The sequence below is a fragment of the Asterias amurensis genome, chromosome 8 (genome assembly GCF_032118995.1).
Source record: "Asterias amurensis chromosome 8, ASM3211899v1".
Classification (NCBI taxonomy): Eukaryota; Metazoa; Echinodermata; class Asteroidea; order Forcipulatida; family Asteriidae; genus Asterias; species Asterias amurensis.
The window spans coordinates 3,936,712-3,955,607 of NC_092655.1; the positions used below are offsets into that span (position 1 = coordinate 3,936,712).

The 18,896-nt window shown below is 38.8% G+C and overlaps 1 protein-coding gene across 1 annotated transcript in view; it reads right to left on the minus strand.

The window, feature by feature from the left end:
• Nucleotides 1-3,904: 3,904 nt before the first annotated feature.
• Nucleotides 3,905-18,896, minus strand: part of LOC139940514 (ligand-dependent nuclear receptor corepressor-like protein) — a 28,012-nt gene continuing 13,020 nt past the window's right edge. Inside the window, exons 2-6 of the mRNA XM_071936808.1 lie at nucleotides 17,338-17,403; nucleotides 10,516-10,604; nucleotides 9,292-9,421; nucleotides 7,604-7,781; nucleotides 3,905-6,822 (exon numbers count right to left, since the gene is read on the minus strand). Of these exons, the coding sequence (XP_071792909.1) occupies nucleotides 4,959-6,822; nucleotides 7,604-7,781; nucleotides 9,292-9,421; nucleotides 10,516-10,604; nucleotides 17,338-17,403 (2,327 nt within the window). The 3' untranslated portion in view covers nucleotides 3,905-4,958. The remainder of the gene's footprint in view (nucleotides 6,823-7,603; nucleotides 7,782-9,291; nucleotides 9,422-10,515; nucleotides 10,605-17,337; nucleotides 17,404-18,896) is intronic.

An 18,896-nucleotide genomic window follows, 5' to 3' on the forward strand; every position in this document is an offset into this window, starting at 1 on the left:
TGTACAACGGATATTTACCTGGTAAGTCTGCTGCCACCTAGCGTTCCAAAGGTCCCATACAAACCATCAAGTAACTACTTGTGGGCAATTGCTTTAATATACTCTACAAGGGAGCCCAGGATTGCACATAGTCAAGCATCTCTTTACAATACAATTGATAAATAAATACAAATTTCAGGGTGTTAAAAGATTCTGTCAACATAAACGTCCAAATAAATTAAAATAAATATAAATAAATACACTGTTACGATTGCCTCATATACATATATATCAGTGTATATACTCAGATAGATAGTTTATCATTTCGTACCGGTTTTGATAACAAATGTCTTTGACTAATAAATATATTTAAGATAAATGATAAAGTGTGGCGCAATATGTGTATGGATTTTTTTTGAGTTGAGGTATGCAGATAAATAATGGCAAGAAACAACAAAATGACAATCATTTTACAACTTAATGACCGAATAAATAAAACATACAATGCGAGTAAAATACTGTAGAGTATTGACAATTGAGTTATAACATAAGTATCCTAAAGTGGAGTTCTATGGCCAACTCTGCTTAAAATTTTTGTTTAACTGTGTAACAAATTTGAAACTGAAATTGAGTTTTTCCTTTTCTGGCAACTTTTTATAAAGTCTTGACTGAGCACCGTCCTATAGGCCATTTATTTCTCATAACAGAAGTTATAAGAAAAGTCGGGTTTACTGTTAAAGTTGTAACACATTGCTAGGTGCATAAAACCCAATCTTTCCAAAATACCCATGTCACATCCATAAACATAGGCAATCAATATACACAAAAAGGGAACAACCATTTTTAGAAATACTTATCATTACTCATCTCAAACAACTGCCAATGAAAAAATCCACTTCATATCAACATGGTCATTAACCTTATAACATTAGCGCACCCTCTGACGAAAAAAAACACCTTCAGAAAAAAGTCTGGCATTGGAGCACAATGACTCACCTCATTAACAACCAAAGTAGCCCCCCCCCCACCCCCTTCTAATAGCAGCTTAGAACACCTGATCAAGCATTGTCTGGTTGCTAGGCGATTCCTAGACATGTTACCATGGTAATGTTAGCATTGTGGTTTGAGGTGCATTCAAGGTGTTAACGAAGCAAGGCCATCATCGGATTTGAATAAAGAAGAAGACAAAAAACTCATTATAAATACTAAAATCTTGCATTTCATACATGTTGAAAAGACTCTACACCGCGCATCTTGTGTTTTTAGATACTTGTACAGCACATTAAGGCTGTTTGATCTGAAGTGGTTTTACATTGACACATAGATTCCTTCGAGACCACTTCAAGAGTGCGGGAACATCTGATGTGGGTGTTTTTTAGTGAGTGAATCAAAATGTGCCTCCAATAACACACAAAACGGATACTTATGAAGCGTACAATTGTTATTATTACATAAACATCTATAGTGCATTTTCATCTTTATCATATAAAATGTATCTTAACACACATGTCCAAGAGAAATATGTGACAATCAAACAAATACTGGATTTCAAATCAATTGTGTCCAAATGTTGCAAAGAAGATGCTTCTAAAAAATAAAAAATAAACTTCTTTTAGTTTTTGCTTGTTTAAATTCTCAGAGTTATCTTTTAAAGATTGCAATAATTTCTTAAGGACAATTTGAAACTTCTCACGAGCAGTGCACCAGTTTACTATTACCATCACAGCACAAGGGGTAAACACCAGCACACCAACCAAACGGCATAGAGTGCTTCTTGCCGTTCTCAGAAATAATATTAAACAAAAATAAACCAAAAACTTTCCTTTGTACAAGGTAACTCAAGGGAGTGACCGAAGGAGTTTAAAACAAAAGCAAAAACGAGAAAACTTAAAAATTGTCAGAAAGAGGAGGGCCAAGAAGGAAAGGTTCTGAGATAGGTGGGGTAGGGGATTCCCTACCCCCCCCTACCCCCCCCCCCCCCCACTGATCAGTAGAAGGGTGGCAACTTAACCATTATTCTTAAATTTCCATTTCAAATAATCTTTCTGTATGTCCATTAGGTTTATTGTTTCTGAAGTGACGGAATCTAACATGACAGCTTTGACTAAAGTGTCCGACAAGTTTAAAGAGAAGAGGGGGACCCATCTAGACAGTTACCCATCACCATGTTGAACCTTTATATTCAATGATACCTTGCACAGCCAGACAATAACGCCGAGTCTGAAACGGCAACTTCGGCTACAGCTACTCCTAAATCGCTCACGTCAAATGATTCTTCAACACTGGCAGACGCGCTGATCTAGCTGCAGCTGTAGACGAAGTCGCGATTAGGACACAGCTTTACATTGTGAATAAGTTGAAATGTTCATTGTACATACGGTACACCAATTACTAAGTGGGTGACTACTCCCCTTTGGTTATTATATGTCTACATGCGTGCATGAACCACTCACATCTACAAACTAACGGTTCAGAAACTATACTTTGAGTATCAAGAGCCTGGTCAAAATACACCAGTTGTTTCATCCCCACGATTCATCCCCACAAATTCTCCACAATCCAACCCTGGCTTGCCCTGAGTTTGGTGGATTCAGTGGCTCCTTGTTAAACTTCCTCGTAGAGTATTTAGGAGTACTACCAAGTACCAAGCAAGGCTTGGTTAGACAATTTCTTATACAAATTAAGGTACGACTCAGTAGTCTAAAAATACCTGCAATATAATTTACATAATTAATTAATCTTACATTACAAATTTGACCAACATGATTGCTGTGTACATGTATGCTGTGAAAAACAGAAATTATATTTTCAATTTCTAGTGGTAGCTTTAGAGCAACTGTAAGCCCACTGAACATTAATTACGATTGTCACTATAACGTGAGATGAACTTAAAAACAAAAGGACTAGCTATATATATATATATACTATATATATAATACTACATCAATTAAAATCTGGTCGCTATATTGCACTAGTGTTCTCCACACATAGACTATTTCGCTAAACAAAAAAAACAAATTGAAAAGATAATAAATATATTAATATCCGCTCGAGGCAAGTGTTTTTTTTTTTTGGTTTTTGTTGTTGTGTTGTCTGTCTTTTTAAACGTTCAATATTTTACACATTTTGTTTGCACTTAATTAATACAATCTTTAACGAGGTAAATATTCATTATACTACACACTACATTTAGGACGAGTCAATTTTCACCTGAATTCATATTTTATAATATTTTGTTGCGGTCATTTACAAATTTTCCAATAAGCAAAAGTTAATATGCAAGTTCTGAAACAGCACTGGCTGGATCAAAACTAGAAGCTGCTATTATTAAAAAAACAATGAAAAAGGCTCAGCAATACCAGATAATTTCTGGTATTTCCAATGGAGGCAAAACATCTGAGGACCAATCACAATTCACACCTACATTAGTGGTCTTACTGGCTACATGTAATTCATTGGTAAAAGGAATTTTTCCTACATTATCGACTAGTGAAAAAAACTAGCCTATGAGAAAGACTCAGCTAGGGACGAAACATCAGGCCACTAACAATCGTTTGCATTTATACCATAGGTCCTTTTGGTTGGTAAGCAGTTTACAACAGCCAATTCTATTTTCTCTAGTGAAAAAAAAACTGTTATGCTGTGAGCAGAAAGTGTTCTTAGACCTACAAGTAGATTCAATGAAAAAAAAAGTATTCAAAGTCAAGATCGATGGTTAATTATTTTTACATGAAAAATCCTCAAGAGACAAAAAAGTAGCTGAATGCATTCCCGGCGAGACGGAAGTAGCTGCTGACTACTGACGGCCCATCAGTAATTGTTGGAGTCTGCTTGTTTGGGTATCGCCGTGAAGCTGTGTTTTGTCACTTATACCCAAGGACAAAGCATTGTTCCAGCCCCCCCCCCCCCCCCCCCCCCCCCCCCGTTCAAGGCCTCCTATAATTCATTTAATAACAAGAAACTAATGACATTTTTTTCCCATATTTTCATCTACTGCCAGAAAATCTGAAATCTAATTCTAAAAAAGGATTTATTGGCTGAACTTCATTTCTATTGTTCCACTCCATGCCTAGCCTAAAACGCTCAGTGCTTGAAATAAGTACTAGTAATCTGAGTCCATTTCCTGAAGAAACTCTATCAACAAAGGGACGAAACTAAAAGAGGAGAGAAGGACAAAAAAAGGCAAACTAGAAAGCTAAAAGGAATTTAAAACAGAAACAAGGTTAATTCACAGAAAAACCACGACTAGATTGACATGTACAATATAACATGTAAGTAAATCCCTCACATTCCAATACAGAATGTGCACGTAGTAAATATATGATTATGTTTTTTATGGTTATAGGCCTACTACATGTATAAGTTGACCTCAAGAGTAGACACTTACAGCGTGTATTGTGGTAATTATTTTTGTTGAAGAACTTGCATTGTGCTGTTTTTATCAGTTTCAAAAGTGTGACCATCTACATGACTTGTTGGAATTCATTCTGCAGAACACAAAGTACATGAAACCCCGATTTGGTATTCATTCTGCAGACTGCAGATGAGTATCTCCACACAAGCGGAGTGTGTATTCAGTGTGGCATTACACTGACCCTTTGCACTTCATTTTCTGAAAGAAATCCCCCAAAACAAAAAACACAGCAACTGCTGAACATCACTCTTTAGGTAAGATTATCCCTCAGTTTGATGCAATTTGTTGTAAAACTCAATTAGCATACATGTAACATTAAGTTCCCATAGTTATCACTTCTCATATAATGGACAGACTTGTTTTTATCCAAGATTACGGCTGTATTTTAGTGTTGCTCATCAATAAAGCTAAAATCAGTTTCAACTGCACAAGTAGCTTCTGGGCAACCATAGACAACCCAGGGAAAAAAAACAACTTTAATTTCATGAAGCATAAACAAGGAAGCATAAACTAGGACACATTAAGTAAATAGGACATCAGAATGAAGCTACTTTAGGCGCGAGAACTACTCTTGACCAGCCCTGGGGACTTTAGTAGCACTGTGTGGTGCTTCACTTTCTGTTGTCGTTGAATGAGGGCGCTTCTTTGACCCCTCAGATGACCCATAACCTCTGACCCCACCAGGTGAACCTGGTTCTTGTTTGACACTGGATGTAGATGGCCCCGAATCGAGGGCTTCTATGATTGACGACTCTATGTGGCTGGTAGAGCCACAAGCGTCACCCTTACCTGTGACTCTTGACGATGGGGTTTGTGTCTCGCCTCCGTACAGCGAGTCGTATATCTGTGCCTCGACTAGACGATTGATGGCGTCACTGACGGAAGAGTTGCGCATACCAACTAGATCAGGTGAAGCGTAGAGGACGGCAGGTGATCCATTCAATCCTTCCTTGACGTGAGGATAAGCTGCGGTTTTGAAGGCAGGGTGAACAGGCCAACCAATCCACTGTTTTGCCAGACCTAGCGAGTGAGAAGCTATAGCAGCCGCGTGTTGGCCATCAAGAATGTAGCACTTGTCAGAGAGCTCCGGGCTGATGCCTAGACCTGGTGCTAACAAGGTCTGGGCAAGGTAGGCAGTCGGCTGCTGGTGCGGCTGCTGCTGCTGCCCGGCGAGACTCTGCTTTAAGAAACTGAAATTGGTGTGCATGGCTTGCTTCTCGCTCATTGCACGAAGCCTCTCGGCAAAGCTTTCGAATGGCCTGTGTGTGGCATTGATCGCAGACATCTGCTGGACCTCTTGTTGGTAGACAGTGGTTGGGAGCCCTTGAGAGCTTGGTGATGACTCACTTGGATCGTATTCCATTTTAATCTTCTGGTTACCCATCCGCTTCCCTAGACGTTTCAAGTGTCTCTCCTTCACCTTGTACTCCAATGTTGAATGCGGGACACCATAGACATTACCAGCACGAGTGACAGTCATCTCTCCTCTTTGGACAGCGTTGACAGCTTGCATTAGACAGTCTCGGTCGTAGCAGCGATAGCGGCCGCGCTTCGGGCGCTTTCCAGCGCTATCTTGAGAGCATCCAGACCTCTGTGACTGCTGTGGAGATGAGGGCTTGCTGGACATACCGTATGTTTGTCTCCATTCCTGCATGTCCATGCCGTCCTGACTATCTGCCTTGTCATTCGGACTCTCGTCGCCGGATTCCTGGTTTTCAGAACAAGAGTTCATGGGCTTGTACAGCGGAATCTTCAGGTCGGGAAGAGTCTGGGGGCGTGGTTGCTTGATCGAGGACTTCAAGGCTTTTGGGTCACGGCTGCCATTGACTTTTGAACATTCCTCCTCAGCAGTCAGATGGCAATGTATGAGTGTCTCTAGTAAGTGTTGAGGCAGTTTAGCCTCGCCGTTCTGGTCATGATTGCACTTGGCAACATTCTCCTCATGTAAACGGTCTGCATCTAGGCCAGCGACCAGGCTCAGCCGGACATAGGAGGCCACAAGGTCCTGAAGGATCTCCTGGCTCAGCCCATTCTCCAAGTCGTCATCAAGGTGTTTCACGGGGATCGTGTGACTAACCAAGAAGTTACGTAGCCTGCTGACAATGTCTTCCCCTTCATCTTGGGTTTGGAACTTGCCATCTGAGAGCAGCTTCCCGTTGACTCCGATCTCGTCCTCAAGGCCGTTTTTTCCCCGATACTCTGACGCATTCTGTGTCTCCAGTATATCATTCTCTTCCTCTACCACAAGGAAGCTGTGTCTGTTGAGATGGTTACGGATCGTTGAGCGGGGTATGCCAAACAGCATTGCTGCCCGCCGTGTGCCTACCTTCCCTGAGCGGACCTCTGTCAGAGCGAGTTTCAAGTCATCCTGAGTGTATGACGCTGATCCGTACCCTTTCGGAGGACGACCCATTTTATTCTTGGATGGCCTGGAGATGAAAAAACATTTCAGTCAATGATTAATTAGTATGAATGCAGCTTCCCAACAAGTGTGTGACAAAGTATAAATTCAAGTACGTTTGACGGAATCTGAATTTGTCTACAAAGTCAGAATTAGTACCTATAAAAAGTAAACTTGCACGTACAACCAATTGATGCCTTTACTAAACCACTTCACATTGGATGACACATTAATTAGGTAATCTTTACCTCAAATTACATGTAGGTAGTCTTTATCTGCAACAATAAAATCTTTGTTTGCAATTGGACAGACTTGTGGCAAACGTTTCTTAGAGCCCAAAACATCGACCTAAAGTGGTTAATAAAGCCATGTTTGCCATTTTGAAAACAGTGCATACTTTGCTACTATATAAGAACCACTATTAAAGACACTGGACACTATTGGTAATTGTCGAAGGCCAGTCTTCAAAATAACAAACCTGTGAAAATATGAGCTCAATTGGTCGTCGAAGTTGCGAGAAAGTAATGAAAGAAAAAACACAAAAAAACACAAGAAGTTGTGTGCTTTCAGATGCTTGATTTCAAGACCTCAAAATCTAATTCTGAGGTCTCAAAAACAAATTTGTGAAAAATAACGTCTCTCTCAAAAACTTTATTACTTCAGAGGAAGCCGTTTCTCACAATGTTTTATACTATCAACAGCTCCTCAATACTCATTAACAAGTAAGGTTTTGTGCTAATAACTATTTTGAGTAATTACCAATAGTGTCCACTGCCTTTTAGACTAACCCAGGATCACATTTGTCTTACCTGTGCACGGTAATAGATGGCACCTTGAGCATGTGTTGTTTGTTGGATGGACCTAGCACCCCCTGTGTGTCTACATAAGCAGCCTCTCTGTCCAGGTAACCTTGTCGACTCAGGTCCAGAGGCTGGTTCTGCTCACCGTCTGAACCGTACTCAACTTCATGGGTGTGGATATCATTCACTAAACCAAAGAAAATATCACAATTAACGGTAAGTAAACTGACACATCAAGAAGTTAATTTTTGGGTGAATGTACCCAAAATAAACTGTGGGTGGATAGCATTCACTTACTCAAGAAAATATGAAGAAAACACAATCAATGTGAAATAAAACAAACCATCAAGAAGACTACACTAAGTCAATTTTTTCAGGTAAATATAGCCTAAATATACTTCTTGAATGTGGATAGCGTTCAGTAAACCAAGAAAGAATCAAAAACCACAATTAATGATGAATGAAACATATCTTCAAGAAAACTAAACAAAGTTAAATTTGGGGTGAATATACCCTTATTTATATTCACACAAAGACACTAGTCAACAACATTAAGGTAACAGGTTAACGATCCAAAAATTGCTAAATCAGTAACCAAAAAGTCTGGATCTTCTCAGATTGCACACACACGGTTTCATATCAATTATGCTCTGACTTCACATCAATGTTTGTGTAAGTTTAAAGTAATACTTGTGAATGTGACAGATCTTTGAAATAATAAAAATGATCAAGAAATGAACCACAAGGAAAACTAACTCAATTCTAAATAATTTTGGGTTGAACAAACAGAGGGACAAGAGCCTACGACTTCAGGATTAACGAGCCTGCGCCCTACCAACTGAGCTTCATGTACTCTACATTTAGTTGGCGAAAAGGAGATTGCATAATGTACTGCATGTAATGTGCATACATGTCTACAAACTGTAAACAGCAACATGACAAGTATGTTTAATGTTTAACAAATGGATCCCTCATGCTTGACTGTTCACCCAGGAGCTCTACCGTCTCAGGCCAGTTTGTTTCATTTTTTAAAGGTGCAACGTCACAAAGGCATTTTCTACTCAGGGCAACCAATGAGGAAATTGTAAATTTCTTCTGGAGCCTTTCATGGGCACCAAGGCAATGACCAGGGGGCAAGAGGCAATTGCCTTCATTGCCTCTGTGAAGCATCAGGCCTGCCGTCTTGTTGTTGTTGTGGGTTTTTTTTGTTTTTCCTCCCTGGAAATTACTCATTTCCAAGAGCCGGGGGAAAAAAAACTGAATAATTTAATGAATTTATTTTAACATAAATATGTCTCCGGCATGGTTACAAATAATTAATGCAACCTCTTGATGAGTTGATGGCAACGCCTAAGGTTAAAACCTGTATCAAAGCATCCATGGTGTACATGTTCTGTGATAATGTATTTTTTCCATAAGAGACATGGATACAGAAAATCAATTAGAACTGAGATGAAACTGTAGTAGGTCTTACAGTTACTTTCTTTATGCCATTAAAATCATGAGAGCACGCATCATTTGTGACTGAACACCAATCCTCAAAAAAATTCATTTACACCTATGTATCTGGGCGCCTACTTTGTCACATGGGGGCAATTATTTTTCAGCGAGAAACGATGTTCTGACAATTTCAAACTCGTGTGTAACATAAGTGCTGCATTGACACAAAAATATATATGTAAAACTGTTGTATGTACCTGATTTAGCAAGCCACTGCTCAGCTCTTAAAAGCCTCTGTTGTTGAGAGGTATGTTCTGGGCGTCCTCTTCCATTGGTTAGACCGCACTCTATCTTATCAATGTAAGCTTGATGCTGTGCTATGGTATCCTGTAATGCACAAACAAACACAATCATGAATGTCTTGACTGTGAATCTTCAACTTGAAGTAAAGATGAATGCAACAAGGTTATAATCCACTAGGCTCTGTCCGTAACATGCCATACAGCGTTCTCCGTCCGCTGGCCACTTGCAAGGTAACACTCATGAGGACCAGTCAGAACTCTGTCCAACTACATGTACATGAAGTCCTGCTGGCTACTTTGTAAAAGCGGAAAACAGTGGTTGTGGGATTTGTCTTCATTTTTGTCTCAAAAATTCTCTCTCAGTCATAGGTACTGAGCTCAAGTCCAAAATTTAATCACCACGCCACTTTTTAACAACAACCAAGAACGATAAACTAATATATTTTAAAAGCAGGAATTCTAATAATGAAAGGATCTGGTTGCAACCTGCTAAACACAAAGGTTTAAAAGGAGATTTTGGACTGCTATTGTAGGTGGCAGCAGACTTACCGGGTAGATTTCCATTGTTTACGTTATTTTGAGCATGCGCACATTATCAGGAGCAGTGGATATATACCTGGTAAGTCTGCTGCCACCTAGCGTCCCAAAACGTCATTTCTTTCCCAACATCTCTATGAAACATTTGCTGCACTAAGACTGTATCAAAATTCTCTATGGCTTCGGCTATGGCTGGTGCTTATGGTGTCACTAAGGACGTCCCATATTTCAACGCATGATTAATGCACTGATCGAGCCATATCTGTAGCCATAAACACTAATTTAGACCCGGCATAAGATGTCTCCGGGGATTACACATGTAAATAGGATGTAAGTGCCAAAATGTCAACGCTGCCTTTCAGTTTGAGAAAAAGAGTTCTAACTTGTCAACACTATGATTAACGTTTTAGACATGACACTACCATTTTTCGATAAGAACGATCGTCAAAGTCGCATCTCCTTTTCACAGCTCGTCAGTCATTAACCAACACTGTCTTCTCCAACACGTTGTGCTCATCAGGAAGGCGAACGACAGATTAGGGGGCGGGGGCAGGTGAGTGAGGAAATACACAAGTTAGTTCAGGTTTACGACTATCGAGTGATTAACTGATGGATTTACATGGATGATCAAAACTTTCTCACCTCAACAGCCCGCTGTCTTGATTTGCAAAGAAGGCACTTCTCCTCGCTCTGCCAGTCCTCGCCGATTTGAACTTCCTCCTCTTCATCATCTGAATGCCAACAAAAATAATAATTTGTAATGCAAGAACAAATTGTGTCAAGGTTAAGGTAGGGTCCCTGTGGTGGGAATTAACCAATCAATATGTGTTCCTCCTGAGGGAGAGGCACCTAGCCAACTGGACAGGTTTTAAGACTAGAACCTGTGACTTCAATTCAGCAAAGAGAGATGGCTGTCAATTATAGTAAAGAAGTAAAAAATAGGGAAAGGACAGGTTCCTAAAATTTTTGTAGTTGTGCACCTATACTTTGTTATAAATAAACTTATTGAAGGAAACTGAAAATTAAGTTTAGAACAGTTCTTGTAAAATAATTTACATGCCTGATACATGGTACTTCACTGAGGCAACAAAGTGATTGCCTTCATGCCCCCTGGTCAATGCCTTCATTCCCTTCAAATGCTCCAAGAGAAATTTACAATTTCCTCACAGAGTTTACACGCATGAAGGGTGCCCTTTACAAAAGAGAAAATGCCTTGGTGCTCATGCCCTTTCAAAAACGAAGAATATAGGGCTGGTGCACAAAATGTTGTCTGAACCTAGAACCTGACTTGAAGGCAGCAAAGGAAGATGGCATTAAATTTTAGTAAAGGAGGACGTGGCCAGTGTTGCCTGGCCTTGGTGCCCTTCAAAAGTTTCCCATTGACTTTAAGATTTTTCAGTGGAAGCGCCCTTTGTAAAATGGAAATGGCTTTGCCCTTTAAACATGTTCACACAAGAAATTCCAGGCCCGTAATGTGTACCTACGGTCTTGCTGGTCTAATAAAAAAAGGTTGAGCTACAAAGCCCTGCTAGATTCCTCCCAAGTTAGAGCCCTGGATTATTTTTAAAAAGTCTTCATAATGCACATAAAGTCGTGTTGACAGGGTCAGCAGGCACAAACATTTTTCTTATCGAAGAGTCTGTCATGTAATTGGCCCTGACATATATTTATACAGAAATTTCGGTTTGCATACACTTTTTCTACCTGCCACATTTGGTTATAATGAAGTAAGTATTGGAGGAAACTGAACATTAAGTTTATGTTCTCAAATGAATTAACCAATCTTGAAAAAATACTATGACACACCTTGACAGATGTTCCACTACATGGGTTGAAATAAAAACATTCAACATAAGTCTGAATTCTACGTTTACAATATAAATAATTTTTTCAAGTTAGCACACAATCAGTAGATTAAGGACTTGAAATAATGTATAGCGCTTCTGTTTCCGATTGCGCTATATTTGTCTGTATTCTACAAGCAATTTAATGTTCGGTTAAAAAAGCCCAGTGAGCAAAATCAGAACAGCACAACATACCGAATGTAATATAGAGTGCTCAATATGGGTTGAAATCACCCTTTATTGCAATCCAACAACAATCAGAATCGAGAATCCAAGTTTGCTTGAAGATATTAACGTTTTAAAACCTGCACAATTAAAGCACCACATACACGGGCAGAATAACGGCTCCAACATTTTTTTCAGAAGTAAACATGAAAAGGCCTTGAATTTGCCCCTCGATTTTCCCCGTGGCAAGAGGTATTTTTATGAGGAAAATGTAAAGTTGTAACTGTGCAAAAGGCACTGCAGCAAAAGTACAGGTAACCAAAGCAAAGGGTATAAAAGCAAAAGCATATATACATGTAGGACACCAAAGCAAAAGCATAGGGCACCAAAGCCAACGCAAAGGGTACCAAAGCACATGTGCACCACAGCTTTTGGATTCCTAGATCAACAACAAAGGAGTCCTCCTGGCTAGCCGCTCTTGCCAACAGTTTTATCTCTGGACGGGTTCAGGGTCCTTTATTATATCAAAAAGGTCATTTCAATTAGTAAATTAGTGAAAAGTCTCTGGGCCGGGGTCATTTGATTTACCAAAACGAGTGTTTCAATTACATAGTAACCACATTCTTTCAAGTCTACTATAAAATCCATTCTGCTTTTTAACGAATATCCTTTTTGGATTGTGTGTATTTTTGTGTAAATCTCTGCTTGTTTGCCTTTTATAGTTGTTTGCAGTAATTATTATTATCTTCTGTGCTTTTTATATGCCCTCTCTTGCCTTAATGTATTTTTGGGGATTTAGGAGACATACGCCTTTTGGCGATAGTTATTTTTTTAACATTTATGCTCTCCTGGGCACCCCACTGTTGTTTTTCTTTGTTTTCTTAAATATTTTTTAATGTAGTACATGTGCTTGTAAATGTGATTGCCCGAATAAATATTATTATTATTATTATTATTCTCATCGGGGTAAACTCACCAAGCAAATGGGTAGTTTGACCCATTTAACATGTTCTTCAGTCCAGTGCGAACAACCAAGAATTGTTTTTCTAACTTTTAATATTGGTGTGCTTCTCTGCCACAATTGTTTACAAGCTCGGTCATGTCTTTGTCACATCTGCTTCAAGGTCACTGGCGAAGCGCCCTCATGTGTTTATACATGTATTTACCAGTCGGTTTGTTTCACATCAATTAGTTTACCTACTTTATAAACCACTTGTGGTGAACCATAAGATTTACGGATTTACCAATTTGTAATTTACCTAAAAATGGTCTTCGCTAAATGAATCTCAATTTGCAAATGCCGCTTAAAGGCACTGGACTCTATTGGTAATTACTCAAAATAATTGTTCAAGCACAAAAACTTTCTTGGTTTCGAGCAACGGAGAGCTGTTTATAGTATCAATTATTGTGAGAACGGCTCCCTCTGAAAATGTAACAGAGTGTTTGAGAAGGAGGTAATTTCTCTCTCAAATAATATAAGATTTCAAGCCTGAAGCCTTTTATTTGGGATCTGAAAGGACACAAATTTGTGCAATAAGGGTTATCTTTCATTATTCTCTGCAACGTCAATGACCAATGAAGTTCAAGTTTTCATAGATTTGTTTTATGCATACTGTACTTTGAGACATCTTTAACATTTACCAATAAGTGTCAAGTGCCTTTAAGACTGGAATATTTCCCAGGATGACTGGTGTCAGAACTAATTTGTGCTGAGAGAAGTCACAGATGAAAAATAAACCGTTGATGATCCGTTAATTAAACATCCTATCCTATGAGGGATTATACCATCATATTATTTTCATAACACCCTGGACACAGTTTCAGCTTTTGGAATTAGTAAAGAGAGATTCAAAGATGGGTCTCTGGGGTTTCCCTTTTGTTTATTTTCAACCAATGTTTACCCATAGAAACCAAGTGAACTATACCCATAGCAACCAATGTACCATTAGACACCACATACTACAAAGTACCGCTTCTACACTTCATGTACAGTACATACAGTACATGTACGTAAAGGTACCAAAATGTCTAATCATAGCTGTGCAACTGCAGTTTGTCAAAAAGAGGTGATTATTTTCTTGGGAAAAGGGTGATTATTTTCTTAACTTTGACAGGGATTCTGAAGGATTGCTTTTTTAAGGAGGATGTACAAGAACTTTTTTTAAAACAAGGTCACAGAGACCATAGCCCTTTGTTGCCCTGGTCTTTGCCTTGACCCTTACAGACTTCCCCATAGACTTAAATGGAAGCGCAATTTGCAAAATGAAAATGGCCTTGCCCTCTCAAAGATGCGAGTCCAGCCGTCAATTTCACCAAACTCTTTGTAACTTAGGATTAATCTTATAACATAGGACGAGTTAAAACCCGTATCTAAAAAGGGATGCTTTGGACCCATCCTAAGTTTACCAATCCGAACTTGAGATAGGATTAATCCTGGTGTTTCGTGAAATCGGCTGCAGGCCTGTTTTATGATTATTTATTTTTGTCATCAGTGCACTTTTACAGTGAAGCTAATCAAACTTGTTGTTTGTTATTTTGTTTATAACTGCCATTAGTTATTAATCATCCCATGCCCCCTGTCTTTCAGACTGGTCAGTTACATGTAGGTTACAGCAGGATGTTGTCAAATTCAATGTAAGTTATTCGTGATACATGTAGGTCTATGGGTAAGGTGCGACTGAGAGTCACACCTGTGTGTATTACACACACAGTGTAGGATACCTCTGATGTGACACCAGCACAAATTAACACAACTATACAGACCGGAAAACAAACATCAAAGGATGTCGTAAATTGTGATCAATCATGTGCAGTCCAATATCACCAATAGTGTACCACAACCCTTATACCGTAATAAGATACATCCTGGGCTGCATTCTGTTCACGGAGAACAGTAAGATTCATCTCAAGATGAGTGGTCAGTATTATAACCGTAGTGATTTCTATTGTGACATCACGATTTCCTTAGCAATTAAGAATGATTTGCAGTTAAGATCAATCCTGGCTCTTCTGGGAAATCGGAGCCCTTGGACGGTGTTGGGAGTGTTTTATTTGTCATCTCAAGACATTTATTTACACGTAGATATCTACGTGTGTACAATGTACAACCATGTAGACCGTCAAATGATTACTCAAATTTCAAAAATGTGTGTAATCAAATCTTGTGCTAACAAAATTTGAGCATATGGGATTTAAAGCACTGCATATACATGATGTAAATGGTTTGCGATAACCCTAATGTGTGTCTACTTGCCAGGTAGAATTTATTCTACCGCAGAATAGATTTTAGAGCAGTAATGCTGTTTCGGAAGCTAAATGTACATCATACACTGTTGAAGTATTGACACACAATGCGTACATTTAAGGTTGGACAAACTTATCGAGTACAAGAGCTTGTCGGTAAGCTTGTAAAGACTTTTCAGGCTATTTGATAACAACTTGGCTGATCTTTAAGAGGCCCCCCAAAAAACAAAAACAAAATTCACGGAGGCAACAAAGGTGATTGCCTCCATGCCCTCTAGTCGTTGCCCTGAAATGCTCCAAGTAGAAATTCACAATTTCCTCGTAGGGTGCCCATTACTGCAGAGAAAGTGCCTTGGTGCCCTTGCCCTTTCAAAAATGAAGCATACAGGCATGACTGGTTCATGTACAATGTACATGTAGTCTACTTCCCCTGGCAACATTCTTTTGATTGCTTTAAAACAGATCAAAAGCATTTCTCAAAACAGACCTTCCAGAAACATATTGTTTCCTTGTCAAAAATTCACAAAGAAAGTGGAAGATGCTATTTAAAGGTCGATTGTGATTACTTTTCCTTGTTAGTCTTTCACTTCTTCTGATTGCAATTTTGCTCGTGAGTGGGCATGGTTTTTTTTGTTAAACGGTCGGAAGTGGTTTTGCAACATTAGCATTCTATTATGGCAAAACATTCCACAGAAATATAATATTTATAAGAATCCAAATGTGTAATATGAATGAAGAATGAAGAATGTACAGCAAAATAGCAAGTTCAACTATCAATTTAATCTTTCAAACGAGATTAGATGTTTCTGCTGTAAAGGAGAATTTGCAAAACCTGTCCTTAAACATAATAAAGCGGGCAGACAGATTTTACACTAAGACTTTAATCATTCCATCCATCAAAATCAAATAGCAGGATTTGAAGGATTTTTGAGAAGCCTAAACCGATCACCCTTGGCAAGAGGCCATGTCTCCAAAGTACTTGTACCAAGTCTTCTCTAAAAATGTCTTACTGTTTGCTGTGGGAACCGCAGCCTTCCCTCCCTAGCTCACAAGTTCTTTATTTCCCTGTCCAAATTTAAAGGTAGGATCATAGATTGTTTTTTCTGTAATGTAATGCTGTTTTATAGACAAAATTATAAAGAAAGATTAAATGTTTCAGTTGAAAAAACATGTTCAGTGTCTTCTTGCTTAGAAAACAGCATTAAACTGTCGTAGCTTTTGTATAAAAAAATGTAAAATTCCCTATAAACCACTAATGTCTAAAAACCCTCCTTTGTCTCAATTCAGGAAATGAAAAATATTTGCATCTAAAACAAACTACATACAAGGAAACGGTGTATTAAAAAAACAATTAACAATATTGAAATGATAGGAAGTGATTAAATATGCATTCCTCATGTTTCTAGCCAACTGTACAGTGTGCTTGTACAGTGTACATCTTAGACCTTCACTTTTACTTTGGTAAAGTGTAGCTTGGCTGAGCATTTAAACAGCCAATAAAGGATGATCTCTAATATATAGATATTACAGTTTTCTAATAGCTGCAGTCCATAGGAAACATTAAAAAAATATAACGAGTCTCTTATTTCACGTTAAAACATGGTAAAAATGGGTTTTTCTCCAGAAAGCTTCAAGCAAAATTTCTGAAAAAATGCGGGGTCAAACAAACCAGCGCCACAAAGGAATCGTGACGTCAGTGGCGGCTATTTGATGTGGGAAAATAGCGCCCTCAGTTTGCCAAAGCTGGAGAACTGTGTTCAAACCCAATTAGGGGAAATCGCCACTGGCACCAAGGGGTCATTATAATAGATAAGCCGTTTTTTACTCTTGGCTGATGCAAATTTTGAGAGTAAAATGGTTATTAACCGGTATGTACGATGTCTATTTGGCCATAAAAAAGATAATTGTTGAAATATTGAGATCATCCTTTATTGGCTGTTTAAAATGGCACTTGAAAGATAAACTGACAAGTGCCAAATTGCACAAGCTGTTTTACAGTAGTAAGAGTTACTTCGTTGGCTTAAGAAAAACTTCAGGGCACCAGTAGCAACACTGTGCATCAATAAAATTGTGTCTGGTCACCTTTTTCTGCTAAGCAATTTTATCTCTAGAGGCACTTTCTTGTTTGTCTACCAACTTCCTGAAAATGGGCCTAGGGCCAGTAGAGGGATCGTCTTTTTTGTAGTTTCTTAACAGATATGGATTTTAATACCTTTGAATGGTGAAATCTTCTTCACAAAGTCGATTCCAAACAGGCTCTCCACAACACACTCCAAACCTGGATAATGCAAAGACATGACAAAATAAAACAGTATTAAACAATGGTTTTAGTTTTCCCAAGCAATTGAACAGTAATAAGATGGGTTAGAACCAATAGTGTACAGACACCAGACTACTATATCTGTGCCTTACATGTATGTACATAATAGAGTTATATATAAGAACTAGAGGGCGCACGAGTGATGCTTCACGCACAAACGCCACGGGACCGCAAGATGACAAGCGCGTCATTCTGCACGCGCGTTGAATATGAAATACACGTTTGAGGTTTTTTTTATTGAACGCTCACGCGATGCTGTTTGTTCAACTTACAAAATGGCCGCACAAACACACGCTGTGAGATGCCAGTTTTGTCAACTTAGAAAATGGCCCCCTGCGCGCATGCCGGAGCGCGTATATAGGCCAGTGCGCGCTCTAGTTCTTATATATAACACTATGATGTACATGTATTATTTGAGGTATGCTTTTCTGGAACCTAATAAGCCCTGCATCTTCCCTATTTTTTCAAGGACATGATATTTGGTCCTTGGAAAAAAGTATTCATGAACATTTGATCAAGTACAAGGGCTGACCTATTGTACCCATGGACAAATATTGATTTACCATATGGGAAATTCCGTCTTTTTGTGATCTGCAAATAAAAAAAGTATGTATGAGGACTTATGACCTTTCTGTTTGGACTAAATAGGGAATACAGAGCAATAACAAATGAAGTTGCACTATGTATGTTGAAGCACTAATGTATGTTGAAGCATATAACAGCTGGAATTGTTTCAAAGAGTCCAAACTAATTACCCTCCCTTCCCACCAAAAAGCACCCAAAACAACAACAACAACAACAACAACAACAACAACAACAACAACAACAACAACAACAACAACTGGAACAACATAAAGAGCAAGTACTGTCAGTCCACTACATTCTAATTCCCTGATCAGCCAGACCAATCTTGTCTGAAGTTAAAATGTTTGTGTTTTAAGATGGCATCAGACCTTGAACTTCATTCTTGAAAGGGCACTGCAAATCTTCTCGATACTAAAGGGCACTTCTTTGAATAATGACAACAAAGTTAGGGGGTAACCTCGAGAATGAGCAAGTTTGAACTATGAAGGTTACAGTGAAAGTACCAAAGATGGGGTTGAGGGGGTCAGGTATGGTAAAGGAAAGAGATCAAATTCACAGGAAAGAAACCTGCACGTGTGCACATCCTACAATAACTGAATACCACAGTAGGGCCTACTGAGTACAATAAAACTTAATTGTCCCAATGACGTACATGTAGTTAAAGGTTGTATGAGGCTCGAGTGGTATCCAAAACAAAGATAATAAAATAGATAGGAATGACAACATGTAGGGCTCAGTTGGTAGAGCCCTGGCACGTTAACCCACAGGTCATTGGTTCTAGTAATTTTTTTCTTTGTTCAACCCCAATACTATGACAAGCTTCTGCGGCCATTTACATTTAAAAAAAAACCAATAATGACCAGAAA